The sequence below is a fragment of the Salmo salar genome, chromosome 12 (genome assembly GCF_965601325.2).
Source record: "Salmo salar chromosome 12, fSalSal1, whole genome shotgun sequence".
NCBI classification, from domain to species: domain Eukaryota; kingdom Metazoa; phylum Chordata; class Actinopteri; order Salmoniformes; family Salmonidae; genus Salmo; species Salmo salar.
In genome coordinates, this window is record NC_138302.1 from 16,034,085 (window position 1) to 16,061,174 (window position 27,090).

At 44.5% G+C, this 27,090-nt stretch overlaps 1 protein-coding gene across 1 annotated transcript in view; it reads right to left on the bottom strand.

Annotated features, from left to right (window-relative positions):
- The window catches only part of LOC106596942 (MHC class II regulatory factor RFX1), a 53,676-nt gene extending 26,586 nt beyond the window's left edge, over positions 1–27,090 (bottom strand). The window contains exons 1-13 of the mRNA XM_082958625.1: positions 26,925–27,090; positions 25,294–25,633; positions 20,650–20,753; positions 19,486–19,562; positions 19,063–19,321; positions 18,649–18,830; positions 16,152–16,271; positions 15,945–16,066; positions 4,112–4,230; positions 3,223–3,326; positions 2,972–3,123; positions 2,209–2,306; positions 1,871–2,020 (exon numbers count right to left, since the gene is read on the bottom strand). Of these exons, the coding sequence (XP_082814751.1) occupies positions 1,871–2,020; positions 2,209–2,306; positions 2,972–3,123; positions 3,223–3,326; positions 4,112–4,230; positions 15,945–16,066; positions 16,152–16,271; positions 18,649–18,830; positions 19,063–19,321; positions 19,486–19,562; positions 20,650–20,753; positions 25,294–25,600 (1,794 nt within the window). The 5' untranslated portion in view covers positions 25,601–25,633; positions 26,925–27,090. The remainder of the gene's footprint in view (positions 1–1,870; positions 2,021–2,208; positions 2,307–2,971; positions 3,124–3,222; positions 3,327–4,111; positions 4,231–15,944; positions 16,067–16,151; positions 16,272–18,648; positions 18,831–19,062; positions 19,322–19,485; positions 19,563–20,649; positions 20,754–25,293; positions 25,634–26,924) is intronic.

Here is a 27,090-nt window from a genome sequence, read left to right on the forward strand (position 1 = left end):
AAAGGTATCCAGACAGAGAGAGAGAGAGAGGTAGTGGTTAAAAGGTATCCAGACAGAGAGAGAGAGAGAGAGGTAGTGGTTAAAAGGTATCCAGACAGAGAGAGAGAGAGGTAGTGGTTAAAAGGTATCCAGAGAGAGAGAGAGAGAGAGGTAGTGGTTAAAAGGTATCCAGACAGAGAGAGAGAGAGAGGTAGTGGTTAAAAGGTATCCAGACAGAGAGAGAGAGAGAGGTAGTGGTTAAAAGGTATCCAGACAGAGAGAGAGAGAGAGGTAGTGGTTAAAAGGTATCCAGACAGAGAGAGAGAGAGGTAGTGGTTAAAAGGTATCCAGACAGAGAGAGAGAGAGAGAGGTAGTGGTTAAAAGGTATCCAGACAGAGAGAGAGAGAGAGGTAGTGGTTAAAAGGTATCCAGACAGAGAGAGAGAGAGAGGTAGTGGTTAAAAGGTATCCAGACAGAGAGAGAGAGGTAGTGGTTAAAAGGTATCCAGACAGAGAGAGAGAGAGAGAGGTAGTGGTTAAAAGGTATCCAGACAGAGAGAGAGAGAGAGAGAGGTAGTGGTTAAAAGGTATCCAGACAGAGAGAGAGAGAGAGGTAGTGGTTAAAAGGTATCCAGACAGAGAGAGAGAGAGAGGTAGTGGTTAAAAGGTATCCAGACAGAGAGAGAGAGAGAGGTAGTGGTTAAAAGGTATCCAGACAGAGAGAGAGAGAGAGAGGTAGTGGTTAAAAGGTATCCAGACAGAGAGAGAGAGAGAGAGAGGTAGTGGTTAAAAGGTATCCAGACAGAGACAGAGAGAGAGAGGTAGTGGTTAAAAGGTATCCAGACAGAGACAGAGAGAGAGAGGTAGTGGTTAAAAGGTATCCAGACAGAGAGAGAGAGAGGTAGTGGTTAAAAGGTATCCAGACAGAGAGAGAGAGAGAGGTAGTGGTTAAAAGGTATCCAGACAGAGAGAGAGAGGTAGTGGTTAAAAGGTATCCAGAGAGAGAGAGAGAGAGAGAGGTAGTGGTTAAAAGGTATCCAGACAGAGAGAGAGAGAGAGAGGTAGTGGTTAAAAGGTATCCAGACAGAGAGAGAGAGAGAGAGGTAGTGGTTAAAAGGTATCCAGACAGAGAGAGAGAGAGAGAGGTAGTGGTTAAAAGGTATCCAGACAGAGAGAGAGAGAGAGAGAGGTAGTGGTTAAAAGGTATCCAGACAGAGGTAGTGGTTAAAAGGTATCCAGACAGAGAGAGAGAGAGAGAGGTAGTGGTTAAAAGGTATCCAGACAGAGAGAGAGAGAGAGAGGTAGTGGTTAAAAGGTATCCAGACAGAGAGAGAGAGAGAGAGGTAGTGGTTAAAAGGTATCCAGACAGAGAGAGAGAGAGAGAGGTAGTGGTTAAAAGGTATCCAGACAGAGAGAGAGAGAGAGAGGTAGTGGTTAAAAGGTATCCAGACAGAGAGAGAGAGAGGTAGTGGTTAAAAGGTATCCAGAGAGAGAGAGAGAGAGAGGTAGTGGTTAAAAGGTATCCAGACAGAGAGAGAGAGGTAGTGGTTAAAAGGTATCCAGACAGAGAGAGAGAGAGGTAGTGGTTAAAAGGTATCCAGAGAGAGAGAGAGAGAGAGGTAGTGGTTAAAAGGTATCCAGACAGACAGAGAGAGAGAGGTAGTGGTTAAAAGGTATCCAGACAGAGAGAGAGAGAGAGAGAGAGGTAGTGGTTAAAAGGTATCCAGAGAGAGAGAGAGAGAGAGGTAGTGGTTAAAAGGTATCCAGACGGAGAGAGAGAGGTAGTGGTTAAAAGGTATCCAGACAGACAGAGAGAGGTAGTGGTTAAAAGGTATCCAGACAGAGAGAGAGAGAGAGAGGTAGTGGTTAAAAGGTATCCAGACAGATGTACCTGCACGTTGGTGAAGTCAACTCTGTTGAGGTCACTCAGCATCTGATTGATCTGGGCTGTGTTCTGGAGGACGGCCCTGGCTGCCTGGGCCAGGTGGTTGAGACTGGTGTAGCGACGCAGCGTCTGGGCAAACGCTCCCGCACACACCACCTGGAGGAGAGGAGGAGACGGGAGAGAGGAGGGGAGGAGGGGGAAGGGAGAGGGGAGGGGAGGGGGGGAGGAAGGGAGAGGGAATGTAGTTTTGTGGAAGAGTGTTTGTATTGTGTGTGTGTGTGTGTGTGTGTGTGTGTGTGTGTGTGTGTGTGTGTGTGTGTGTGAGAGAGAGAGAGAAATCACACCTTGATACGGACCATCTCCTCTGGTATGTTCATCATGGCGCATGTCAGCCAGCTCTCTAGACTCTTGGCAAAGTTACGGATGGCCTGAGTTAAGGCACCTGACAGAGAGAGAGGGAGGGAGATGAATATACATGACAGAGAAAAGTAGGTAGTCATATGTTTTAGAAGACATTACATGTACTGTCATTTAGTGTTATGTAGCTCTGTCATGTAGCTCTAAGGTCATGTTGTGTAGTTCTAATGTCATGTCATGTGGCTCTAATGTCAAGTTGTGCAGCTCTGTCAAGTTATGTGGCTCTAATGTCAAGTTATGTGGCTCTAATGTCAAGTTATGTGGCTCTAATGTCAAGTTATGTAGCTATAATGGCATGTTATGTAGCTCTAATGGCATGTTATGTAGCTCTAATGGCATGTTATGTAGCTCTAATGGCATGTTATGTAGCTCTAATGGCATGTTATGTAGCTCTAATGGCATGTTATGTAGCTCTAATGGCATGTTGTGCAGCTCTGTCATGTTATGTAGCTCGAATGTCATGTTGTGCAGCTCTGTCATGTTATGTAGCTCTAATGTCATGTTATGTAGACCTAATGGCATGTTATGTAGCTCTAATGGCATGTTGTGCAGCTCTGTCATGTGGCTCTAATGGCATGCTGTGCAGCTCTGTCATGTTATGTAGCTCTAATGGCATGTTGTGCAGCTCTGTCATGTTATGTAGCTCTAATGTCATGTTATGTAGACCTAATGTCATGTGTCATAACTCACTGGGGATGGGTCGTAATACGTCAGGGATGAGGATCTCCACCAGCGCCTGGTACAGTGTGTTATCACAGTCTCTGGTCCAGTGAACAACTGGCTGGTACTTACACAGCACCACCAGGTACCACTTAGGTAGACGCTCCTCTGACTCACCATGACTGAAGGCACGCACACACACTATTTGTTAGATTCTATGTGTTATAATGTAATGTGTGACATGTAGAACGTGTGTGTGTGTGTGTGTGTGTTTCACTCACACGCCGAGTGTGTCTGCGTCGATGCTCTCGCTGAACCTCCAGAAGGTTTTCCACAGCGTCTCCACCAGAGTGAACTGCAGGTTCACCATCACATCCAGAATGGCCTGCACAGACATGACATAGCACTACGTAAGAATGATAAAACACTACGTTTGCCTGACATTACACTACATTAGACTGACATAACACACCTGTAGACTGACATAGTATTTTAACAGACATGAAAGATAGAAAGTCATAACACTACATTAGACTAAGACTGCCATAAGCCAGCAGTGCGTGACATGACATTTGACCCACATAACAGGACATAGACCTACATTAGACAGAGATAGAAATACATTAGACAGACATAACACTACATTAGACTAAGACTGCCATAAGCCAGCAGTGCGTGACATGACATTTGACCCACATAACAGGACATAGACCTACATTAGACAGAGATAGAAATACATTAGACAGACATAACACTACATTAGACTAAGACTGCCATAAGCCAGCAGTGCGTGACATGACATTTGACCCACATAACAGGACATAGACCTACATTAGACAGAGATAGAAATACATTAGACAGACATAACACTACATTAGACTAAGACTGCCATAAGCCAGCAGTGCGTGACATGACATTTGACCCACATAACAGGACATAGACCTACATTAGAAATACATTAGACAGACATAACACTACATTAGACTGACAAAGCACTGCTAACACATTGATAACACAGTGATAACACAATCCTGGAACTAACACACCTGATTCAACTTCTCAACTCATCATCGTTATCGTTAGTTGAATCAAGACAGACATAGCCCTACATAATAGGCACAACACTTCATAAGACTGCCACAAGCCAGCAGTGCGTAGTAGACTGTATACCTCACAGTGTTCCCTGTAGAGCTGTTGGAAGGCTGCGATGTGTTCTGGAATGATCCCGTCAGGAAGAGGTCTGTCCTGCAGATCCAACTCTGGGAACTCGGGCAGCGCCCGCGACGCGTCTGGACAACAACAACGTTTACATTGTTGTGGAATTACATGTTGATGATTTACAATGTGTTTATCTGTGTGCTTCACATTGGTTTAGTATGTTTCCTAGCTATGTTTATTCCATTATTTACGGAGGCATTCTTGTCTACTGTGTGTGTGTGTGTGTGTGTGTGTGTGTGTGTGTGTGTGTGTGATAGTGATGCACATTTCGGTGAATTCTTCTGCCGACTAACCGGTCAACAAACGGTTATACAGTAAAATGACGTGAACAACAGAAAATACTATGCATTCATACAAAGACCTGGGGCCTGTTGCACAAAAGTAGAATTAAGACATCCGGGATAAATGACTCAGCTGAGCTCAATGAAGCCAAAACATGTGCGTCCAGGCTTAATTGGTTGCACAAAGACCAAGCCAGGATGAGCAGACACGGATTCATTAAGCCAGGTGAAACCAATCCTGGATAGGTGCGCGCTCACGGCTCACTCAAATAGACCCCGCCACAGATCACAGATTAACTGATTTACCATGGCAACTAGAGCCGCGTACTTTTCCCCGTCGGAAGCACAAATCCTCATGGAGGCATACGAGGAGGTAAAATATATAATTAAGAAGAAAGGCAACACCGCCACAGTGATAAAGCAAAGAGAAAAAGCGTGGCAAAGTATTGCAGACCGCCTGAATGCGTAAGTAGTGCACAATTACACAGTCACCGCTCCGCTGAAACATCACAATTACAATTCAAATATTTAATTCACATCTCCAAAAATGCAGTTGTACTGTAATTATGAAACGGTTAAATTTTTAATTGAAATGCACTGCAGATATGAGTGAAATTGTGTAAAGTAACTCCATCACACTGTATAAAGCTATGATAGATTTTTTGATATTTTTACTGAAAACAAGACAAAAATACCAAGTAATTTTTTGCAGTGTGACTCCATTAAATGTGTGTGTGTGTGTGTGTGTGTAGATTAAACATGAACGGGCCAAAACGGACATGGCAGCAGGTCAAAATCAAATACAAGAACATTCTGCAGAATGGTATGGTCCCTGACTAATATTTAACAAAGCACAAGCATATATTGTACCCAGAAGGTGCCTGCTCACACATTGTCTGTACTGTTTTAGCAGTGAAAAAGAATACCCACAGACAAGGCACGGGTGGTGGGTCACCAAAGGCTGACCTTACCCCAGCAGAGGACATGGCCTTGGAGCTAAATAAAGGCAGGCCCGTCTTAGAGGGGATCCCTGGGGGGAAAGAGACGAGCATAGGTTCCTCCCAAGATGCCACCCGCTTCATTCAAGGTATGTCCTTCCATCTCTACATGGGATACAACCACATTCATATTGAATCAATTTGGACTGTCTGACTTTGGTTTACCTATTGCCTTGCAGTGTCTGGCAGCACTGTGTTCCTGTTAGAGCCACCAGCACAAGCACCAGACGATGCTGATCCAGTGAGTACTCCATCAAAGGCATACTGTAGGCCTGGCATGTCTTGTCTACTAGCTTCAATATGAATCCGATTAAATGTGATAGGGTGAAGGCCCCAGTGCAGCAGCAACAGCACATGATGGAGACGATGATGAGGAGGAGACCATCTCTCTGGATTCCAGAAGGCATGAGGTATCATGTTAAGACTGTGAAAGTACTATTTACTCTACAATGGTGAGGAGTCCTCATCAAAATCAAAAAATCTAATTTCTTTTACAGGACCCAGATGCTATACAGTGGGAAAACCAGCCTGGCAACATAGTGCGTATTAATAAAAGGACACCACATCCTGCCAAATTCCAGCTGCGCTAATTGTATTGTGTTCACAGAGCTCACAAGCTATCAGAAAGTTGTATGGCAACCACCTCCGGCGCCAAATAGAACTGGCAGACATAGACATTCAGTACAAGAAGAAAAAGATGGAAAATCTTGCACTGGAGTCCGAAATAAAAAAGAGGACAATTAGGAAACTGGACCTTGAAATAAAAAAACTTGAGAGGGAGGTGAGATATGCCTTCAATGTACACTGTATGCTAACTGTAACACAAATGTATTAATCATTATTTTTCTTTCCTCCCCCAGCTCCAAGAAGATGACACAGCTCAAAATAAAAATTAGGTATATTCTCGTAAAGTCAAGTGAGCCATGACATATGAGCTCTTATTGTGAGCACACAGGACGGTGGCATCTTTCTAAGGTTTTTTTTATTTTCCCAGCAATCAGTACAACCAAGTCATCGTTATAAGGCATCGCCCTCTTTTGCCCACCCCCCCAGCACCAGGTGTGGCCACTAGCCTATATGAAGGCCCAAAATTGTGTGTTCCTTTCTGCTCTGACAATGGCATGCCCATTCGTGCGAGATGTGGTGGATGAAGAAGCACTTGTGCTGAGGAGAGCCTTCAGGCGAGAAAGGGTCTTCAGGGACCGGTTGGACCCACTGGCCTTCCCTGATGACCATCTATATGAAAGATACAGGTTTTCTGCAGATGGCATCAGGTATCTATGCAGACTACTGGGTCCCAGGATTAAGCACCGCACTGCACGGAGCCATGCACTGAGTGTGGAGCAAATGGTTTGTGTGGCCTTGCGCTTTTTTTCTAGTGGAGCCTTCCTGTACTCAGTGGGGGATGCAGAACAGCTGAACAAGGCCACAATTTGCCGCACAATAAGGAGTGTGTGTCTGGCTATCAAAGCATTAGCAGATGTCTTCATCTCCTTCCCTGGCCACAGAAGACTCTGTGACATCAAAGAGGAGTTCTATAGGATTGCAGGTAAGAGGATCTACAAATTACAGGACAACTGTTAACACATAGTAGGATACTCATTACTTTGTGTGACAGGTTTCCCCAATGTCATTGGTGCAGTGGACTGCACACACATAAGGATAAAAGCCCCCTCAGGTGCCCATGAGGCCGATTTTGTGAATAGGAAATCCTTTCACAGCATTAATGTTCAGGTGAACATAACTTTTTGATATTGTCCATTGACGAACACTCTGCATTGCCAGTGATGTGCATTGATTGGTGTAATATTCCTCATCTTATGATTTCAGATGGTCTGCAATGCTGACTGTGTGATCAGCAATGTTGTGGCAAAATGGCCTGGCTCAGTCCATGACTCCAGAATCTTTCGGGCCTCTGAAATCTATCAGTGCCTATCACAAGGTAAGCCACACAACCCCTATTTATAACCATCATGGCTGTGTCAAGAATATCACTGTGTTTATGAGGTAGTAATGATGAGATTTTGTGTTGACAGGTGAATTCTCTGGTGTGCTGCTGGGAGACAGGGGGTATGGCTGCCAGCCTTTTCTCCTGACACCTTTCACAGACCCCCAGGAAGCACAGCAGGCCTACAACCATGCCCATGCCAGGACCAGGGCCAGAGTTGAAATGACCTTTGGCCTCCTGAAGGCACGCTTTCACTGCCTTCACAAATTAAGGGTCAGCCCTGTTAGGGCATGTGATATTACTGTGGCTTGTGCTGTCCTCCACAATGTGGCCTGCCTGAGGAAGGAGAGGGCCCCCAGAGTGCCACCAGCCATGGACTGGGACAATCCGGCAATCTTCCCTGATGACGACAGTGGTCGGCTGCTGAGGGACCAATATGTGTTGAATTATTTTAGTTAGTATGTGTGCTTTCAATTTTGGTTAAATATGTCCTGCGGTGGCAGAGGAATTGGGTTTTTTTTGGGTTCGTTTTTTTACGAATTTGGCCTCTTATGATGTTTGTGCGGTATACTGTGTGTAATACAAGGCTGCAGGGAGGCTACTGCATCCATTCATTTGTCTGTTCAGTTGATGTGTATGGATTTGTCCTGCATTTATTTTAGTGTGCAGACATGCAGGGTGTGTTATATACAGACCTTTGAATGTGTATGTATCATTTTGTATAATATGCTTGGATTCTGTGCTTTCCATCTTGTAGTCACTGTGACTTCAGTTTCGAAAGGAGCTGATGGTTTACCTGCTTTGTTTTGTCCTTATTCAATAAAGGAACATAATGTTACACATTGTGTTTTTATATTCATATGGAATGTGTATTTGTTTATATGACAGAGTACTAGGGCCACACTGAAGAAAAAGGATAAAGTCATAAATTTATGAGGCTGGTTCTTTCTGCAGAAAAGCTACATATTGTTTTTACAGTTTTGATACTTATGACAATGTGATACTTAATATTCTGGCACATCAGCATGTCTTTGTTTATGAAACCATACTGAAGTACAATTTCACGAAATGCCCCACATCTGTCATTTTAACAACTGTCCTCCTTTAAAACAACCGGTTACAATATTATTACTTGTGTTTTTTTCCCCTCTGTGGCCCTAATATTCTATCATTTTATATATAGCCTTACAGTCTATGGGAAACTGTAAATTATCTAATGATAGCAACATAATCTAAAAATTATTTTTTATCCAAAATCATTGAAATTAATGATCACAAACGTTTAAATAATGACAGTGGGTCTAGTTATGTGATAACAATGTATAGTGAGCAGTGAAATAACTATTGGTTTCCATTTGTGGTGACTGCTGACTGACATTAGGGATGAGATTAAATAGATCCTGGAATTTAGCCTGGTCTGGAGCAGGCTAGCTCCACAGAATAAATCTCCATGGTAATTTATACCATAACATATCCTCCTGCCCCCTATCCATCTTTAGTGCAACCGGATTACGGATCAATTGAGCCAGGATCACCAAGATATCCTGGCTTAATCCCTTATCCTAGTTTTGTGCAACAGGCCCCTGATGTGTTTCATTAATGGAAACACGCAACAAAAGCAGGTCTGTCATCTTCCAGTCAAAAGGCTCGAGCCTCTAATTGGACAAGTCCTGTAATGAAGCAGATAATAAAACATCATTTGTAAAATGAATGGATATTAATATGACTAGGATGGATGATAATATGACTAGGATGGATGATAATATGACTAGGATGGATGATAATATGACTAGGATGGATGATAATATGACTAGGATGGATGATAATATGACTAGGATGGATATTAATATGACTAGGATGGATATTAATATGACTAGGATGGATATTAATATGACTAGGATGGATGATAATATGACTAGGATGGATGATAATATGACTAGGATGGATATTAATATGACTAGGATGGATGATAATATGACTAGGATGGATGATAATATGACTAGGATGGATATTAATATGACTAGGATGGATGATAATATGACTAGGATGGATGATAATATGACTAGGATGGATATTAATATGACTAGGATGGATGATAATATGACTAGGATGGATATAATATGACTAGGATGGATGATAATATGACTAGGATGGATATAATATGACTAGGATGGATGATTAATATGACTAGGATGGATATTAATATGACTAGGATGGATATTAATATGACTAGGATGGATGATAATATGACTAGGATGGATGATAATATGACTAGGATGGATATTAATATGACTAGGATGGATATTAATATGACTAGGATGGATATTAATATGACTAGGATGGATGATAATATGACTAGAATGGATATTAATATGACTAGGATGGATGATAATATGACTAGGATGGATATTAATATGACTAGGATGGATATTAATATGACTAGGATGGATATTAATATGACTAGGATGGATGATAATGACTAGGGTGGATATTAATATGACTAGGGTGGATGATAATATGACTAGGATGGATATTAATATGACTAGGATGGATGATAATACGACTAGGATGGATGATATAATACGACTAGGATGGATGATAATATGACTAGGATGGATGATTAATATGACTAGGATGGATATTAATATGACTAAGGATGGATGATAATATGACTAGGATGGATATTAATATGACTAGGATGGATATTAATATGACTAGGATGGATGATTAATATGACTAGGATGGATATTAATATGACTAGGATGGATGATAATATGACTAGGATGGATATTAATATGACTAGGATGGATGATAATATGACTAGGATGGATGATTAATATGACTAGGATGGATGATATAACACGACTAGGATGGATGATAACACGACCAGGATGGATGATAACACGACTAGGATGGATGATAATACGACTAGGATGGATGGGTTAATACGACTAGGATGGGATGACATAGGATGGATGATAATACGACTAGGGTGGATGATAATACGACTAGGATGGATGATAATACGACTAGGATGGATGATAATACGACTAGGATGGATGATAATACGACTAGGATGGATGATAATACGACTAGGATGGATGATAATACGACTAGGATGGATGATAATACGACTAGGATGGATGATAATACGACTAGGATGGATGATATGACTAGGATGGATGATAATACGACTAGGATGGGTTGACTAGGATGGATGATAATACGACTAGGATGGATGATAATACGACTAGGATGGATGATAATACGACTAGGATGGATGATAATATGACTAGGATGGATGATAATACGACTAGGATGGATGATAATACGACTAGGATGGATGATAATACGACTAGGATGGATGATAATACGACTAGGATGGATGATAATACGACTAGGATGGATGATAATACGACTAGGATGGATGATAATACGACTAGGATGGATGATAATACGACTAGGATGGATGATAATACGACAAGGATGGATGATAATACGACTAGGATGGATGATAATATGACTAGGATGGATGATAATATGACTAGGGTGGATGATAATATGACTAGGGTGGATGATAATATGACTAGGATGGATGATAATACGACTAGGATGGATGATAATACGACTAGGATGGATGATAATACGACTAGGATGGATGATAATATGACTAGGATGGGATGACAAGGATGGATGTTAATACGACTAGGATGGATGATAATATGACTAGGATGGGATGACAAGGATGGATGATAATATGACTAGGATGGACGATATTATGACTAGGATGGATGATAATATGACTAGGATGGGATGACAAGGATGGATGTTAATACGACTAGGATGGATGATAATACGACTAGGATGGATGATAATACGACAAGGATGGATGATAATATGACTAGGATGGATGATAATATGATAGGATGGATGATAATATGACTAGGGTGGATGATAATATGACTAGGATGGATGATAATATGACTAGGATGGATGATAATATGACTAGGATGGATGATAATACGACTAGGATGGATGATAATACGACTAGGATGGATGATAATATGACTAGGATGGGATGACAAGGATGGATGTTAATACGACTAGGATGGATGATAATATGACTAGGATGGGATGACAAGGATGGATGATAATATGACTAGGATGGACGATATTATGACTAGGATGGATGATAATATGACTAGGATGGGATGACAAGGATGGATGTTAATACGACTAGGATGGATGATAACATGACTAGGATGGATGATAATATGACTAGGATGGGATGACAAGGATGGATGATAATATGACTAGGATGGGATGGATGATAATATGACTAGGATGGATGATAATACGACTAGGATGGATGATAATACGACTAGGATGGATGATAATACGACTAGGATGGGTTGACTAGGATGGATGATAATACGACTAGGATGGATGATAATACGACTAGGATGGATGATAATACGACTAGGATGGATGATAATACGACTAGCGTGGATGATAATACGACTAGGATGGATGATAATACGACTAGGATGGATGATAATACGACTAGGATGGATGATAATACGACTAGGATGGATGATAATACGACTAGGATGGATGATAATACGACTAGGATGGATGATAATACGACTAGGGTGGATGATAATACGACTAGGGTGGATGATAATACGACTAGGGTGGATGATAATACGACTAGGGTGGATGATAATACGACTAGGGTGGATGATAATACGACTAGGGTGGATGATAATACGACTAGGGTGGATGATAATACGACTAGGGTGGATGATAATACGACTAGGGTGGATGATAATACGACTAGGGTGGATGATAATACGACTAGGGTGGATGATAATACGACTAGGGTGGATGATAATACGACTAGGGTGGATGATAATACGACTAGGATGGATGATAATACGACTAGGATGGATGATAATATGACTAGGATGGATGATAATATGACTAGGGTGGATGATAATACGACTAGGATGGATGATAATACGACTAGGATGGATGATAATATGACTAGGATTTATGATAATATGACTAGGATGGATAATATGACTAGGGTGGATGTTAATATGACTAGGGTGGATGATAATATGACTAGGATGGATGATAATACGACTAGGATGGATGATAATATGACTAGGATGGGATGACAAGGATGGATGTTAATACGACTAGGATGGATGATAATATGACTAGGATGGGATGACAAGGATGGATGATAATATGACTAGGATGGACGATAATATGACTAGGATGGATGATAATATGACTAGGATGGGATGACAAGGATGGATGTTAATACGACTAGGATGGATGATAATATGACTAGGATGGGATGACAAGGATGGATGATAATATGACTAGGATGGGATGGATGATAATATGACTAGGATGGACAATAATATGACTAGGATGGATGATAATATGACTAGGATGGATGATAATATGACTAGGATGGATGATTAATACGACTAGGATGGATGATAATACGACTAGGGTGGATGATAATACGACTAGGGTGGATGATAATACGACTAGGGTGGATGATAATACGACTAGGGTGGATGATAATACGACTAGGGTGGATGATAATACGACTAGGGTGGATGATAATACGACTAGGATGGATGATAATACGACTAGGATGGATATAATAGACTAGGATGGATAATATGACTAGGATGGATATAATATGACTAGGATGGATGATAATATGACTAGGGTGGATGATAATACGACTAGGATGGATGATAATACGACTAGGATGGATGATAATACGACTAGGATGGATGATAATACGACTAGGATGGTATGACTAGGATGGATGATAATACGACTAGGATGGATGATAATACGACTAGGGTGGATGATAATATGACTAGGATGGTGGGTTTGACTTCTGGGCAACGGAAGAAAGTTGGTGTGAAAACCAATAGAACAGGAGAGAAATGCTGGTTAACGGCATCAGGAAGTCTTTATAAAATAATTGCCTCCACATTTCTATAGATTCATTTTGACAAGGCTACTCTGAAGTAAGTTGTTTGAAGTAAAGTAAAACATTCAGGTTTCAAACAATTCTAGTGCAAAGTGGTGTGTGACGTGCTGACAGCCTGCCTAGCGTTGACTAAAGCCCAGGCACTCGAATGGCGAATGGGAGACACACTTTAATTACTATCGGGGCCATCAAAACTGTTAACACCCAACTGCATTTAGAATGGTTGTGTTGCACATTGGCTGGGCTTCCAACAGCACGTTTCACTCCAGTACCATTGGCTGGGCTTCCAACAGCACGTTTCACTCCAGTACCAATGGCTGGGCTTCCAACAGCACGTTTCACTCCAGTACCAATGGCTGGGCTTCCAACAGCACGTTTCACTCCAGTACCATTGCCTGGGCTTCCAACAGCACGTTTCACTCCAGTACCGATGGCTGGGCTTCCAACAGCACGTTTCACTCCAGTACCATTGGCTGGGCTTCCAACAGCACGTTTCACTCCAGTACCGATGGCTGGGCTTCCAACAGCACGTTTCACTCCAGGACCAATGGCTGGGCTTCCAACAGCACGTTTCACTCCAGTACCAATGGCTGGGCTTCCAACAGCACGTTTCACTCCAGTACCAATGGCTGGGCTTCCAACAGCACGTTTCACTCCAGTACCAATGGCTGGGCTTCCAACAGCACGTTTCACTCCAGAACCAATGGCTGGGCTTCCAACAGCACGTTTCACTCCAGTACCAATGGCTGGGCTTCCAACAGCACGTTTCACTCCAGTACCATTGGCTGGGCTTCCAACAGCACGTTTCACTCCAGTACCGATGGCTGGGCTTCCAACAGCACGTTTCACTCCAGTACCATTGGCTGGGCTTCCAACAGCACGTTTCACTCCAGTACCAATGGCTGGGCTTCCAACAGCACGTTTCACTCCAGTACCAATGGCTGGGCTTCCAACAGCACGTTTCACTCCAGTACCATTGGCTGGGCTTCCAACAGCACGTTTCACTCCAGTACCGATGGCTGGGCTTCCAACAGCACGTTTCACTCCAGGACCAATGGCTGGGCTTCCAACAGCACGTTTCACTCCAGTACCAATGGCTGGGCTTCCAACAGCACGTTTCACTCCAGTACCAATGGCTGGGCTTCCAACAGCACGTTTCACTCCAGTACCAATGGCTGGGCTTCCAACAGCACGTTTCACTCCAGAACCAATGGCTGGGCTTCCAACAGCACGTTTCACTCCAGTACCAATGGCTGGGCTTCCAACAGCACGTTTCACTCCAGTACCATTGGCTGGGCTTCCAACAGCACGTTTCACTCCAGTACCAATGGCTGGGCTTCCAACAGCACGTTTCACTCCAGTACCAATGGCTGGGCTTCCAACAGCACGTTTCACTCCAGTACCAATGGCTGGGCTTCCAACAGCACATTTCACTCCAGTACCAATGGCTGGGCTTCCAACAGCACGTTTCACTCCAGTACCAATGGCTGGGCTTCCACCAGCACGTTTCACTCCAGTACCAATGGCTGGGCTTCCACCAGCACGTTTCACTCCAGTACCAATGGCTGGGCTTCCAACAGCACGTTTCACTCCAGTACCAATGGCTGGGCTTCCAACAGCACGTTTCACTCCAGTACCATTGGCTGGGCTTCCAACAGCACGTTTCACTCCAGTACCATTGGCTGGGCTTCCAACAGCACGTTTCACTCCAGTACCATTGGCTGGGCTTCCAACAGCACGTTTCACTCCAGTACCATTGGCTGGGCTTCCAACAGCACGTTTCACTCCAGTACCAATGGCTGGGCTTCCAACAGCACGTTTCACTCCAGTACCAATGGCTGGGCTTCCAACAGCACGTTTCACTCCAGTACCAATGGCTGGGCTTCCAACAGCACGTTTCACTCCAGTACCATTGCCTGGGCTTCCAACAGCACGTTTCACTCCAGTACCGATGGCTGGGCTTCCAACAGCACGTTTCACTCCAGTACCATTGGCTGGGCTTCCACCAGCACGTTTCACTCCAGTACCAATGGCTGGGCTTCCAACAGCACGTTTCACTCCAGTACCAATGGCTGGGCTTCCAACAGCACGTTTCACTCCAGTACCATTGGCTGGGCTTCCAACAGCACGTTTCACTCCAGTACCATTGGCTGGGCTTCCAACAGCACGTTTCACTCCAGTACCATTGGCTGGGCTTCCAACAGCACGTTTCACTCCAGTACCAATGGCTGGGCTTCCAACAGCACGTTTCACTCCAGTACCAATGGCTGGGCTTCCAACAGCACGTTTCACTCCAGTACCATTGGCTGGGCTTCCAACAGCACGTTTCACTCCAGTACCATTGGCTGGGCTTCCAACAGCACGTTTCACTCCAGTACCATCTTTTTGAGGAGCTGCTCTCAAGCTGTCTGACAGATGATAGGCTATTCCGCTCTGTGTGTCTGCATGTGTCTGTGTGTGTGTGTGTGTGTGTGTGTGTGTGTGTGTGTGTGTGTGTGTGTGTGTGTGCACCTAGTCCCTGTCCACTCACCCAGGAACTGCTGGTATTGTTGCACCTGAGCTGAGATGTCACTGAGCCCTGCCCCCTGCTGCTGCCCCGCCCCCAGAGACATCCCATTGGACATGCCCTCCACCTTCAGAACCGGCTTTATCCTATTGGACAGAACAGCTGTCAAAAGAGAGAGACAAAAGAGAGAGAGAGAGAGAGAGAGACTGGAAGACACAGGACACTCCCTACCTGTGTTTCTGAGAGAAGGGTTGCTGTCTCAAGGCTAGGTGCTGGTGGTCGTCTATCAGACGGAGCAGAGAGGAGGTGGCCTTGATACGAAGACCATAGTAGTGGTACTTAGAGTTCCCTCTGAGAACACAGTCATCTTATTATTACATGACAATTACAGCAGCTGCCTCTGCCACTATGGAACAGGTGTGTTATACAGACGGTGTGTGTTATATACAGTTGAAGTCGGAAGTTTACATCCACTTATGTTGGAGTCATTAAAATGCCTTTTTCAACCACTCCACAAATTTCTTGTTCTTTTTTTCATATTTTATTTATTTCACCTTTATTTCACCAGGTAAGCTAGTTGAGAACAAGTTCTCATTTACAACTGCGACCTGGCCAAGATAAAGCAAAGCAGTGCGACACAAACAACAACACAGAGTTACACATGGAATAAACAAGCGTACAGTCAATAACACAATAGAAAAATAGAAAGTCTATATTCAGTGTGTGCAAATGGTGTGAGGAGGTAAGGCAATAAATAGACCATAGTAGTGAAGTAATTACAATTCAGCAAATTAACACTGGAATGATAGATGAGCAGATGATGATGTGCAAGTAGTGATACTGGTGTGCAAAAGAGCAGAAAAGTAAATAAAAACAATATGGGGATGAGGTAGGTAGATTGAGGTAGGTTGACTGTTAACAAACTATAGTTTTGGCATGTCGGTTAGGACATCTACTTTGTACATGACACAAGTCATTTTTCCAACAATTGTTTCCAGACAGATTATTTCACTTATAATTCACTGTATCACAATTCCAGTGGGTCAGAAGTATACATACACTAAGTTGACTGTGCCTTTAAACACCTTGGAAAATTCCAGAAAATGACATCATGGCTTTAGAAGCTTCTGATAGGCTAATTGACATCATTTGAGTCAATTGGAGGTGTACATATGGATGTATTTCAAGGCCTACCCTCAAACTCAGTGCCTCTTTGCTTGACATCATGGGAACATCAAAGGAAATCAGCCAAGACCTCAGAAAGAAAATTGTAGACCTCCACAAGCCTGGTTCATCCAGGCTTGCAATTTCCAAACGCCTGAAGGTACCACGTTCATCTGTACAAACAATAGTACGCAAGTATAAACACCATGGGACCACGCAGCCGTCATACCACTCAGGAAGGAGACACGTTCTGTCTCCTAGAGATGAATGTACTTAGGTGTGAAAAGTGCAAATCAATCCCAGAACAACAGCAAAGGACCTTGTGAAGATGCTGGAGGAAACAGGTACAAAAGTATCTATATCCACAGTAAAACAAGTCCTATATCGACATAACCTGAAAGGCCGCTCAGCAAGGAAGAAGCCACTGCTCCAAAACCACCATAAAAAAGCCAGACTACGGTTTGCAGAAATGTCCTCTGGTCTGATGAAACAAAAATATAACTGTTTGGCCATAATGACCATCGTTATGTTTGGAGGAAAAAGTGGGAGGCTTGCAAGCCGAAGAACACCATCCCAACCGTGAAGCACGGGGGTGGGGGTGCTTTGCTGCAGGAGGGACTGGTGCACTTCACAAAATAGATGGCTTCATGAGGAAGGGAAATTACGTGGATATTTTGAAGCAACATCTCAAGACATCAGTCAGGAAGTTAAAGCTTGGTCGCAAATTAGTCTTCCAAATGGACAATGACCCCATGCATACTTCCAAAGTTGTGGCAAAATGGCTTAAGGACAACAAAGTCAAGGTAGTGGAGTGGCCATCACAAAGCCCTGACCTCAATCCTATAGAACATTTGTGGGCAGAACTGAAAAAGCGTGTGCGAGCAAGGAGGCCTACAAACCTGACTCAGTTACACCAGCTCTGTCAGGAGGAATGGGCCAAAATTCACCCAACTTATTGTGGGAAGCTTGTGAAAAAGCTACCCGACATGTTTGACCCAAGTTAAACAATTTAAAGGCAATGCTACCAAATACTAATTGATTGTATGTAAACTTCTGACCCACTGGGAATGTGATGAAAGAAATAAAAGCTGAAATAAATTGTTCTCTCTACTATTATTCTGACATTTCACATTCTTAAAATAAAGTGGTGATCCTAACTGACCTAAAACAGGGATTTTTTACTAGGATTAAATGTCAGGAATTGTGAAAAACTTGAGTTTAAATGTATTTGGCTAAGGTGTATGTAAACTTTTGACTTCAACTGTAGACGTGTGTGTATCTATAGACGTGTGTGTATCTATAGTGTGTGTTGTATAGACGTGTGTGTATCTATAGTGTTGTATAGACGTGTGTGTATCTATAGTGTGTGTTATATAGTGTGTGTGATATAGACGTGTGTGTTATATAGTGTGTGTGATATAGACGTGTGTGTGATATAGACGGGGGGGGTGTGTGTGTGATATGACGGGGTGTGTGTGTGATATGACGTGTGTGTGATATAGACGGGGGTGTGTGTGTATGACGTGTGTGTGATATAGACGTGTGTGTTATATAGTGTACATACCGTGTCCCCAGGCGTCTGGTCCTCAGCCCCATGAAGACAGATCTGATGAGCTTGCCGAAGGAGGCAGCGTTGACAGCTTCTAGTTTGTGTTCCTGACAGTGTAAGAGGTAGTGGCAGTAGAGGGTACAGCGAGGCAGACTGACCCCCTCTGCACCCTCGTAGTTATCTAGCAGCCACTGTACCTGGAGGAGGGAGGGAGGGAGGGGAGAGAGAGAGGGAGGGAGGGAGGGGAGGGAGAGAGGAGAGAGAGAGAGAAGATAGCTGAAGACTAGAGGGATTTGTCCAAATCAACATGCACAAACAAGAGTGGTGTTACTATTTACACACACACACACACACACAGAGACACACACACACAGAGACACACACACACACACACACACACACACACACACCGCCCCCCCCCCTACTCACTGTGGCAGGGGCTGCTCTTGTGTTGTGACTGGAGTAGTTTACTCCTCCGCTGCCCCCACCTCCCAATACGTACCCGCCCTGGATGACGTAACCACTCCCACCTCCTCCCGTTGCCGCGGTGACGGAGACTGACTGTGAAGTCACGGAGTTAGTGACCTGTGACCCCGAGGTGGGCGTGGATTCGTAGTAGGAAGAGGAGGAAGAGGGAGGGGTCTGGGAGTAGAGGGGGGAGTCGGAGTACGGGTAGCTGCCAGAACGACTGGAGGGAGAGACAGAAGGAGAGACAGAAGGAGGGAGAGACAGAGGGAGAGAAGAAGAGATGGGAAGGAGAGAGAAAATAATACAAATCTGTAAAACACGATATATAGAACATGTCTCCATGGTATGAAGGGGGGGGGGTGTGTGTGTGTGTGTACCACTCACATGGTAGAGGTGGTGTAAGAAGAGTCCTCTCCCTCCACATACTGAACCTGACTGGAGTAAACATGCTGCTGCTGCACCTACAGAGAGAAACAACTCACTCATTCATTTAATAGTCTCCGGAGAATTCATATTAACTTCTCTATCACTCTCTCCTCTATCACTCTCTCCTCTATCACTCTCTCCCTCCCTCTCTTTCAGAAACCTTCGCCCCATCACTCTCCTCCCCAACTATCTCCCTCCCCTCCTGTATCCCCTCCTCCCTTCCCTCTCTCTCTCCCCCTCGCTCTCCTTCTCTTTCAGAAACCGTCGCCCCATCACTCTTCTCTCCTCCCCATCTCCCTCCCTCCCTCCCCTCCTGTATCCCCTCCTCCCTTCCCTCTCCCTCTCTCCCTCCCCTACTCTGAGTGTTGCAGCTGACGCGTAGAGCATCATGAGGTGGAACAAGACAGAGGGAAGGGAGGAGGGAAGGGCTGCTTTTGGAGATGGAATGAGGGACTCTCTCTCTCTCTCTCTCTCATGCAGGCTCTGTAGGTGGGGCAACGTTACATCTGTTACTGATTCTTACTGATACTGTCTCAAATGCTACAGTGCTGTGTGTGTGTGTGTGTGTGTGTGTGTGTGTGTGTGTGTGTGTGTGTGTGTGTGTGTGTGTGTGTGTGTGTGTGTGTGTGTGTGTGTGTGTGTGTGTATTACCCCCTGTGTGATGTGTATAGACTATAGCTTGTTGACATTGTGCTGTCTTCCACTCTTGGCTGTTGGAGACAATGTCTGAACCACTCGCCCTCTGTGTGTCTGGTGTGCGTCAGGTGTGTGTCTGGTGTGCGTCAGGTGTGTGTGTATGTGTGTGTACGTGCAGGTGTGTGTCTGGTGTGTGTGTATGTGTGTGTACGTGCAGGTGTGTGTCTGGTGTGTGTGTACGTGCAGGTGTGTGTGTATGTGTGTGTACGTGCAGGTGTGTGTCTGGTGTGTGTGTGTATGTGTGTGTACGAGCAGGTGTGTGTCTGGTGTGTGTGTATGTGTGTGTACGTGCAGGTGTGTGTCTGGTGTGTGTGTGTATGTGTGTGTACGTGCAGGTGTGTGTCTATGTGTGTGTACGTGCAGGTGTGTGTACGTGCAGGTGTGTGTGTATGTGTGTGTACGTGCAGGTGTGTGTCTGTAGCGTACCTGTTGGGTGGTCTGCTGTACTACCTGGGTGGGGACCCCTGTCTGAACCACTACTACTGGAGGACTGGAGTCTGATACACTGTCACTAGAATGGAGAGAGCCCTCTATGGAGAGAGAGAAGGAGAGAGAGACACAGACACAGAGAGGGAGAGACGAGAGAGAGAGAGAGAGAGAGAGAGAATCGGTGGAAAACAGTAAAAGGGAATAGAGAGAGAAAGATAGCAGGAGGAAGAGAGGACGGAGGAAGAGAGAAAGATAAAGAGAAGCAGGAGGAAGAGAGAATGATAAAGAGTAGCAGGAGGAAGAGAGGAAGAGAGAGAATGATAAAGAGTAGCAGGAGGAAGAGAGGAAGAGAGAGAATGATAAAGAGTAGCAGGAGGAAGAGAGAATGATAAAGAGTAGCAGGAGGAAGAGAGAATGATAAAGAGTAGCAGGAGGAAGAGAGAATGATAAAGAGTAGCAGGAGGAAGAGAGGAAGAGAGAGAATGATAAAGAGTAGCAGGAGGAAGAGAGGAAGAGAGAGAATGATAAAGAGTAGCAGGAGGAAGAGAGGAAGAGAGAGAATGATAAAGAGTAGCAGGAGGAAGAGAGACGAAGGAAGAGAGAGAATGATAAAGAGTAGCAGGAGGAAGAGAGGACGAAGGAAGAGAGAGAACGATAAAGAGAAGCAGGAGGAAGAGAGGAAGAGAGAGAAAGATAAAGAGAAGCAGGAGGAAGAGAGAGAAAGAGAATAGCAGGGGGAAGAGAGATAAAGATGGAGAAAGATAGAATAGCAGGGGGAAGAGGACGGAGGAAGAGAGGACAGATGGGAGGAAGATAAACAACATGAGATTATGTCTACAACTTCATCAAATATCAAATCATCAACAACATCCACATAATAAAGCAGTACTCACGATACTCTGTCTCCAAACTATAACAGCAGTTACTGTAGAACATAGCTCCTAGGACAGACGGACAGAGAGATGGAGAGAGGACAGAGGACTGGCCATCTCTCCATCCTTATATATGAGGCAGGCAGAGGGAGGCCTTGGACAGCTAATCTCCCTAGATGGAGGGAACAATCTCCCCATCATATAAACACAGGTATCAGGTGAGGAGATAGAGGGAGGGGTGGAGGGAAGAGAGGGAGGGGTGGAGGGAAGAGAGGGAGGGGTGGAGGGAAGAGAGGAGGGAGAGGGAGGGGGGAGGGAAGAGAGGGAGGGGTGGAGGGAAGAGAGGGAGGGGTGGAGGGAAGAGAGGGAGGGGTGGAGGGAAGAGAGGAGGGAAGAGAGGGAGGGAAGTGAGGGAGGGTGGAGGGAAGAGAGGGAGGGAAGAGAGGGAGGGGTGGAGGGAAGAGAGGGAGGGGTGGAGGGAAGAGAGGGAGGGGTGGAGGGAAGAGAGGGAGGATGGACAGAGATAGATGTTGACTTTTGTGTTTTATTACTGTTCATATAATATGGTGATCCATCCATTTTTATTGTTTATTTCACTTTTGTAAATGATCTACTTCACTTGCTTTGGCAATGTTAACATATGTTTCCTATGGTAATAAAACCCCTTAAATTGAATTGAACAGACAGACAGACAGACAGACAGACAGACAGACAGACAGACAGACAGACAGACAGACAGACAGACAGACAGACAGACAGACAGACAGACAGACAGACAGACAGACAGACAGACAGACAGAGATCTGTCTCTAGTTCCAGTGTGTGTGTGTGTGTGTGTGTGTGTGTGTGGTGTGAGTGGAGCAGGCCAGGCTACACTAGTGTTACCTGATACTAATACCCTGCCAGGCTGACAGGTTAGCTGCTGCTGCTAATCTACTAATAGACACCATGCAAATAAACTACACAACACACAGTATGGCTGGTCAACTAGTCTGGCAACTTTACAGTACACTTTGGGACTACAATGGAAATACATTGTTAAAACGTTACAGAGTTGTCCTCAATGATTTTAAATACAGTGTATATCCACATGTGGTGGAATTGTGTTTTTAAATTAGGATTATTATTTTAATCGTATACAAGCGTCCTGTGTATATCTGTACCAAACACTGTTGGGTAGCGTGCAGGCCTACTGATGGTAGGTAGTAGAATTATCTCGTGGACAGAACTTAATCCAGCATCTACAGTGAGGGAAAAAAGTATTTGATCCCCTGCTGATTTTGTACGTTTGCCCACTGACAAAGAAACAAACAGGCTATTATTTTAAATGGTAGGTTTATTTGAACAGTGAGAGACAGAATAACAACAAAAAAATCCAGAAAACGCATGTCAAAAATGTTATAAAATGATTTGCATTTTAATGAGGGAAATAAGTATTTGACCCCTCTGCAAAACATGACTTAGTACTTGGTGGCAAAACCCTTGTTGGCAATCACAGAGGTCAGACGTTTCTTGTAGTTGGCCACCAGGTTTGCACACATCTCAGGAGGGATTTTGTCCCACTCCTCTTTGCAGATCTTCTCCAAGTCATTAAGGTTTCGAGGCTGACGTTTGGCAACTCGAACCTTCAGCTCCCTCCACAGATTTTCTATGGGATTAAGGTCTGGAGACTGGCTAGGCCACTCCAGGACCTTAATGTGCTTCTTCTTGAGCCACTCCTTTGTTGCCTTGGCCGTGTGTTTTGGGTCATTGTCATGCTGGAATACCCATCCACGACCCATTTTCAATGCCCTGGCTGAGGGAAGGAGGTTCTCACCCAAGATTTGATGGTACATGGCCCCGTCCATCATCCCTTTGATGCGGTGAAGTTGTCCTGTCCCCTTAGCAGAAAAACACCCCCAAAGCATAATGTTTCCACCTCCATGTTTGACGGTGGGGATGGTGTTCTTGGGGTCAAAGGCAGCATTCCTCCTCCAAACACGGCGAGTTGAGTTGATGCCAAAGACCTCCATTTTGGTCTCATCTGACCACAACACTTTCACCCAGTTGTCCTCTGAGTCATTCAGATGTTCATTGGCAAACTTCAGACGGGCATGTATATGTGCTTTCTTGAGCAGGGGGACCTTGCGTGCACTACAGGATTTCAGTCCTTCACGGCGTAGTGTGTTACCAATTGTTTTCTTGGTGACTATGGTCCCAGCTGCCTTGAGATCATTGACAAGATTCCTCACCGTTCTCATGATCATTGCAACTCCACGAGGTGAGATCTTGCATGGAGCCCCAGGCCGAGGAAGATTGACAGTTCTTTTGTGTTTCTTCCATTTGCGAATAATCGCACCAACTGTTGTCACCTTCTCACCAAGCTGCTTGGCGATGGTCTTGTAGCTCATTCCAGCCTTGTGTAGGTCTACAATCAGTGTCCCTGACATCCTTGGAGAGCTCTTTGGTCTTGGCCATGGTGGAGAGTTTGGAATCGAATTGATTGATTGCTTCTGTGGACAGGTGTCTTTTATACAGGTAACAAGCTGCGGTTAGAAGCACTCCCTTTAAGAGTGTGCTCCTAATCTCAGCTCGTTACCTGTATAAAAGACACCTGGGAGACAGAAATCTTTCTGATTGAGAGGGGGTCAAATACTTATTTCCCGCATTAAAATGCAAATCAATTCATAACATTTCTGACATGCATTTTTCTGGATTTTTTTGTTGTTATTCTGTCTCTCACTGTTCAAATAAACCTACCATTAAAATTATAGACTGATCATTTCTTTGTCAGTGGGCAAATGTACAAAATCAGCAGGGGATCAAATACTTTTTTCCCCTCACTGTATGTAATTAAGCAAGATGGTTGTTCTGAGTTTCCGAGATGAGTAGTAGAAAGGTTAGCCACATGCCAGTATTTCCCTCCTACAGCCCAGGTAACGGTAGTCCTGTGTGGACCAGTTGGCAAGGGTTGTGGGTTCAAATCCCGCTGCGGCCACTAAAATGTCTCTGTTGTCAGTTACTTTGAATAAAAGTGGCTGCTAAATGGCCTAATGCAGGTTAAATTACAATGGTGTTTTTAGGTTTCCACTGGGTTAGTAAACCAACCATTAGCCAACCTGGACCTCAGAGAACAGACCAACCATTAACCAACCTGGACCTCAGAGAACAGACCAACCATTAACCAACCTGGACCTCAGAGAACAGACCAACCATTAACCAACCTGGACCTCAGAGAACAGACCAACCATTAACCAACCTGGACCTCAGAGAACAGACCAACCATTAACCAACCTGGACCTCAGAGAACAGACCAACCATTAACCAACCTGGACCTCAGAGAACAGACCAACCATTAACCAACCTGGACCTCAGAGAACAGACCAACCATTAACCAACCTGGACCTCAGAGAACAGACCAACCATTAACCAACCTGGACCTCAGAGAACAGACCAACCATTAACCAACCTGGACCTCAGAGAACAGACCAACCATTAACCAACCTGGACCTCAGAGAACAGACCAACCATTAACCAACCTGGACCTCAGAGAACAGACCAACCATTAACCAACCTGGACCTCAGAGAACAGACCAACCATTAACCAACCTGGACCTCAGAGAACAGACCAACCATTAACCAACCTGGACCTCAGAGAGCTTGTCCTACAGGTCTGGTAGATAACCATGGTAACAGTCGTCAGGAGAGGAAAGTGTGGCTATGGTAGAAGACATGTTTCATCATGTCAGCTACTCTCACCTGAGAGAGTGAGAGAGTGAGAATGCCACACCTGTAACGGTCACTACGATGTACTGTGGTGTGGAACTCTGTCCGTTACTCTGCTGAACGGCAGAACTCTGGATCTCCGCGGTAACAAACTGAGTCTGAGAAGGCGTGGCCAGAACCACTGTCTTCTGGGCCTTGGTGGGCGTGGCTTGAGCAGGAAGTTTGTCCTGTCCGGTTGTGGAGACAATGGACACTGACTGGTTGAACTGGGTTGGCGTGGAGCGGGAGGGCGTGGCTGATTGCGTTGCTATGGTGACAGCGTTGGGCTGGGGGGCCGGCTGGAGCTCTTCTGTGTAGCCTGGGGTCGCCATGACTACCGCCACAGCTGGACCAAGACCACCACTCTGGGGGAAGGATAAGGGAAGGAGTTGGTTATGCCACACACACACACACACACACACACACACACACACACACACACACACACACACACACACACACACACACACAATGTGTAGAATTGTGCCAACACAACTTTCAAACCTTTTTCAACACACTTCATTTCACCTCTTGTGAAAGCACACTGACAAAGGTGGACAGAAACAAGGGTGGAAGTGAGTATTTTGTCTGAGGCTGAGGCACATTAAGGTTCTTCCAAAGCTTGATGGTGAGTTGGTTACTTGAATCAGTTGTGTTGTTCTAGGGCAAAAACCAGAACGTGCACCCAGGGGGCCCCAGGACTGAGTTTGGGAAACCCTGGTCTAAAGCACTGAGGTGTGGGTGGCGTGAGCTCTGACAAATTATTAGAATATTTATATCCAATGAAATGATTGCATATAGACCCTTTAACTATGCCATTACATACATTTGATAATGAGAAGTTTCCACTAGTAGAATATGCCACGTGAGGATTTATGAACTGTGTCCCCCCCCACACACACACACACACACACACACACACACACACACACACACACACACGTTCTGATAGCAAAAGCATACAGAAAACGCACCTTGCTCCTTCTCTACTAGCATATCATATCATATTTTCTCCAGTTGCCATTGGTGTATGCTTCTAAATATTGCTTCTCCATTGGCTTCAGGTAATGTCAATCCCACCCATAGGCTCAACCCACCTTCCCCTCCCCGCGTGACAGCCACGGCGAGGACAGCAGAGCATGAGATCTGGCACAGTACGGGCATGACGATCACTTTTACTAGAGAGAAAACTTTTTCACAACTATAAAATAACGGTCAACTTCATGACACATTCGTTTCTATGCTTCAGTTTACACACACTGCCCCTTATGTCTGTTTTGCGATTAGATTTTTTTTTTTAAGTTCGAAAATCTAAAGTGATTTTCTAATCAAAAGTATCCGTGAACATGTGACAAGTATGTCTCGTTCACTAAGTTTAACAATGATTTTTCATGTTAAAAGCTTTGTCGACAAACATTTCGAACAACTAAAAGTACAAGATTCTCATATTACAACACCCGCCATTTTGTATTCCTATAACAGATTTGACATCGTCATAACAACCGTCTGCGTTTGGAAAGCGGTTAGCAACTAGCTGGGACCACTGCTATTCCATCTCTTAACGTTAGATAAAAGCAATAAAACGTTACACAACTTAACAAAATGATTCAGACATAAACATCAGACGACGGTTTAATAAAGGTGTTGCTTATTCACCTCAAATTTCCCCTGGAATATTCCTGGCTTTGGCGTTAAAGTTTGTTTCTTAATGATTCTGGTTGTTGTTGTTGTTGTTGTTGATTCTCGTTGCTTGGTTCTTGTCGCCACGACTACCGTGACTATGGCGCCTCGTCCTCACCCGGGCAACTGTTGCTACCCACCC